General features: G+C 37.6%; 1 protein-coding gene across 2 annotated transcripts in view; it reads right to left on the minus strand.

Annotated features, from left to right (window-relative positions):
* LOC119590043 overlaps positions 1-5000 on the minus strand; it is a 13083-nt gene that overhangs the window by 7512 nt on the left and 571 nt on the right. For both annotated transcript variants that reach the window (XM_037938771.1, XM_037938773.1), the window contains exons 2-6: positions 3236-3420; positions 2603-2731; positions 2297-2404; positions 1349-1549; positions 211-493 (exon numbers count right to left, since the gene is read on the minus strand). In XM_037938771.1, the coding sequence (XP_037794699.1) occupies positions 211-493; positions 1349-1549; positions 2297-2404; positions 2603-2731; positions 3236-3412 (898 nt within the window). In that variant the 5' untranslated portion in view covers positions 3413-3420. The remainder of the gene's footprint in view (positions 1-210; positions 494-1348; positions 1550-2296; positions 2405-2602; positions 2732-3235; positions 3421-5000) is intronic.

The raw sequence follows: 5000 nt of genomic DNA on the forward strand, positions 1-5000 counted from the left end.
GGTGCAAGTCAACCAAGGTCAGTTAACTGCAACAAAATCTGATCAACTTAGATATTTGAGGAGGAGCTTCAGATTTATCAAATGCCTGTATAAAATCACCATGTGCTGAAAATACCACACAGCATATACAAACATGATCATCACCAAAAACTTCATTCTAACAACAAGAGAACATTTACATAAGCAACAATTAACCCCCATTCTACTCACCACTCAGACTGTTCTTCAGGATGAAGATAAGTGCCACCTTCATTGCTTCCTGACCCTTAAGTGCCAACACCAGTGGGCATTTGGAGCGGTCCTCTGGCTTCACACGGTGAGTCACATGCCAGAGCAGTAGTTGCAAGAGCCTCAGACACTCCACCAGTGTTGGCACATCATCCGTGGACTGCAATAAGTTCAAGCAGGAGGACAGGAGGGCTCTGTGTTCGATGACTTTCTCGCAACCCTCAGCCTGGCAGCATATATTGGCCACAACACCCACTACCACTTCCTGGGATGATTATAAGGAATTGTTTATCAATATCATATATGGTAAGGACCTGATGTTTACAGAAAAATTTACCATTACCATTGATGAAGATGCTATGAATACTGCAGTAGTATTATGAGACTTGGATCTCACCCTGCAATTAATGATTTCATCTCTGGTCAGACTTTATCCTATATTTGCTTTTATTACTGAATTGGTACTAGAACTATAGTTTCCACCATCAATACTCTTAGTTTTATTTCTGCTTCATAGGGTTGAACTCTTGGCATCTTCTGACAGTCTGAAATCTACCAGGCTTAACTGCTTTTCCCAACCAGTACCCAATCAGTAACCCCCCCCCCCCCCAAGATAAGCCAAACAAATTTTCTTTAAGTTATTGACATGGAGAGAATGTAATGAATATAGAGAGATTTATAGTCCAAAGACAGGTGCTGAGCAGATATACTGGTCTAGGAAATTCCACTTTTCTCCATATGGACCTTATGTGAAGTTAAAGTATAAAATGTAAGGTTTATACAAGACTGAATGTCATTTCGTTATCAATGTATCAATGACACCAGGATGAGGGAGACAATAAAGCACCAGCTAAAAGATGAGAAAGTGAAAGAGTGGAACTGAGAGAGAGAAAGAAAGAGATAAAAAACAAGAAAAAAAAGAAAAAGAAGTGTGAAAATGAGTCATACAGAAAGAGAGGGAGTGTTTGAGAGAGAGAGAGAGAGAGAGAGAGAGAGAGAGAGAGAGAGAGAGAGAGAGAGAGAGAGAGAGAGAGAGAGAGAGAGAGAGAGAGAGAGAGAGAGGAGAGAGAGAGAGAGAGAGAGAGAAATATACAAAATACACCAAAGCTCTCTGACTAACTGTGAGCCTAGGCGCCCGTGAGAGTGTGATAATGTCCGTTGCCAGATGCAGGATATCGAAAGCCCCGAACTCCAGGAGATGCAAGACTACATCCTTCTCTGCCGTCATGTCCCACAGCTGGCATGCTGCATTCTCCACATCCTCTGCCAACTCTACAATACCAGCCTTGGATGGTATGGAGGTGGCGCTTAGTCCCTCTGCCTGGATGTGGGAAATTAAGTGTCAGTGAGGTTGTCTCTATATTATCTTTTAAGCTTTAAGTTTATGAAAGTGTAAAGTCTAATTTGTTTCAGATATCTGTGTTTCTGGATGTGAATGGGATTCCTATCAAGTGTTTTCCTTTTCTTTGGTTCTGTTCTAATAGTATAAAGATAATATAAAACTGATTTCTTTGGTTATTTTTGACAAACATAATTTGGAATATATTTATCTAGCTATACAGAAAATATAACATCTGTGTACTGTACATGTACACACTCCTATAATACATCTTGGTATTATCAGCAAATGGATTAACACAAATTACATATGAAAACAAGTAGCAATTCCTTAAGTACACATTTTTACAATAATTATTTTTTCTTGACCAGCTCATTACTATGGTCCACCAGAGGTTAGTCATGCATGAGAAAAAATAACTTATGTCAGCTTGTACCACTATGGGGAAAAAGAAATATAGAAAAAAAAATCTTTAAAACTATATTTTATACTTTTAATCTTAATCTCGTATTCTTTTTTCTGTCCCTCTCTTTCCCTCTGTTTCATCATCTGTTCCCCTGTTTCTATGCTATTATCTGTTCCTCTAATTCTGTTGTCATTAGACTACCCATCCTTTGTTTTTATTATCATTACTTGTCTATGTTGTTATGATATAGACTTATTTCTATTTCAATTACCTGTCTACCTGTTTTACTGTCAAACTATTGCCTCTGTCTCTGATGTCCTTACCTGTCCATCTGATTCTTTCATTTCAATTAGATCTCCTTCTCCACCTTCCACCTTTTTGCCGTTTTCCTCTGCTGGCCCATCATCAGCGCCCAAGTATTCAGGCAAAGCCTAAAGTGGAGGAAAATTACTTACTTAATATCAGTATTACAATACATAAGAAAAACAAAAGAAGTACCAGAAGTATAGAGATTTTGTCAAAGAAACCGGCAAAATCTCTCTACTTGTCTGTGTTAGCATGATGTACCTACAGCTATGCAAATGTTACCAATCCCATTATTTTCTGATTCTTGCAACAAGGTCTCTTACCTTAGTAATGGTCAAAAGTGTATTCAGGACCCAGCGTTGTGTGTAAGCAGTGTCCCCTATGGCATCTCCCCTCAACACAGCCGACTCTGCCTCTCCTAGCTCTGAGGGCGGTGGGGGGTTCACTAAACTCTGCAGAAAAAGAATGGATGGACTAAGATGCTTGGAAATGTGCTTTATTGGAGAGCTATTCTTTGGATGATCAAATTTCTTATCTGAAAAAGGCAAGGCAGACAGGGAGTAGGGAGACAGAGAGAAAGGATGAGAAGAGAAGAGAAGAGAAAAAAGAACACAAAAACAGGAAAAAAGAGAGTAAGAGAGAAAGAGAGAGAGAGAGAGAGAGAGAGAGAGAGAGAGAGAGAGAGAGAGAGAGAGAGAGAGAGAGAGAGAGAGAGAGAGAGAGAGAGAGAGAGAAAGAGAAAGAGAAAGAGAGAGAGAGAGAGAGAGAGAGAAGAGAAAGAGAAAAAGAAAGGGAGAGAGAAAGAGAAAGGGAGAGAGAAAAAGAAAGGGAGAGAGCAAGAGAAGGGGAGAGAGAAAGAGAAAGGGAGAGAAAGGGAAAGGCAGAGAGAGAGAGAGAGAAAGAAAGAGTGAGAGAGAAGTATTTGGGAGAAAGGAAGCAAGAAAAGGGGTGCTAACCTCCAAAGAATTGCTTTTACTCCGAGATTTGTCACCCCCATCATCTAACAGCAAAGTATGTGTTTCTTCTAATCGATTAATTTCCTTGTTTTCAACAGTGGGACAATGCTCTCCTGGCCCTGGTGACTCATGCGGACTCTTGTAGTTGACAAGTGCAATGTCTGGGGAGGAGTCCATCTTGAGTTCTGGAATAAAGAGAACATTAATACAAATACTGATTAATACTACCATAGGGCAGTTCTGTTTACTGCACTACTCCAAACTGCCTAATTAGTAGCTCATGTTCAGGAAATAATATGCCTGGTAAATAGATCATTACCAAAATCTAAATTTCAAGTTTATTTCATTTTATTTTTAAAGGATAATTTTTGAGTTTCACACAGCCATCCTATCTTACAATAATTATTACTAATTTCAATTATCAACACTGTAATATGTGTGAATCTCTGGTTATTTTCCATCACAAATGATATAAATGAAAGTAATGGTATTGTTAATGAAGTGAACGCACCCCTCTGAGACAAAGTCCTTACTACTCCAGCCACAAACATTGCTGTATGAACCCAAAACCTTCCCAACCTGGGGTCTTCGGCCCCAGACCCCCAGCCGATCACCATATTTCCCTATAGGGGGCTTCCCACCACCCCCTCCCAATTGCTGTGGATTTATTCTCTGTGGGGCATTTGTTGCAATCTATTTTCTTCATCTCTGACACTATATTTTACCTACATAGATTATTTTATACATTAGTATGTGTATTTTTTCTCTTTGACTATTTTCTGTAAAGGTATACCCAAGTCTTATGTGTTGCATAACTTTCTTATTATCAACTTGTGAAGGTAATACCACAGATGAAAAGTGTGTTATTTTTGGTCATTATGTTTATTACAGGAAAATTCTACCTTGTATTACATGGCTGTGGGAACTGAAACTATACCATTTTAGTTGGTACATTAAAAAGACATAAATCCCTACCAAACCATTACCCTTAGAATATAATTTTGAATTGGAAAGGAAGTAAGAGATGTGTTTTACTGTTGATACAAAACATTATGTAAAAAAATTATTAGAACTTGGATAAGGGATATCCCTCTTGAAAAAAAAGGGGGAGGGGGATGAAACCCGTCACAAGGTTATCATATTCCAGTGTAGTAAATGTCATACGAAAAGTGTCCAGTTTATGTCAGAAGGAAACAATTTATAACTCATTGCTTGTGTTGTTCATTTATCATATACAGCTAAAAAATATGTTTATTAGAACATTAAAATCTCATGAATATACTTCATGTTAAGCCAATATATGTGGAAACAATATATAACATATTAATCATACTATAATAACAAATATAGATTTTCTAATACCATATGTAAACCACTTCATTCTGTGAATAGTAATCTTACTCTCTCTCTCTCTCTCTCTCTCTCTCTCTCTCTCTCTCTCTCTCTCTCTCTCTCTCGGTATCTCTCTCTCTCTCTCTCTCTCTCTCTCTCTCTTCATTAATGTTATGAAAGACTACCATATAACAATTCAAGAGAATTATCATGAATTGTCACTTTTTTTTTCTCTTTTTCACTGAATAAACAAGAAAGCAATATTTGTATCATATAAAGACAATTACCTTCTACAACCGAAAAATACAAATAAAAATGAAAGACGTGCGAGCAAAGTCCATAAGTTTGTTAATCCTACATTTATTCTTATGTAAATAATATTCCTACACTCTATACAAATAAACTGTTAAGAGAGAGAGAAAAAAAGTGAATT

The sequence above is a fragment of the Penaeus monodon genome, chromosome 26 (assembly GCF_015228065.2).
Source record: "Penaeus monodon isolate SGIC_2016 chromosome 26, NSTDA_Pmon_1, whole genome shotgun sequence".
NCBI lineage: Eukaryota > Metazoa > Arthropoda > Malacostraca > Decapoda > Penaeidae > Penaeus > Penaeus monodon.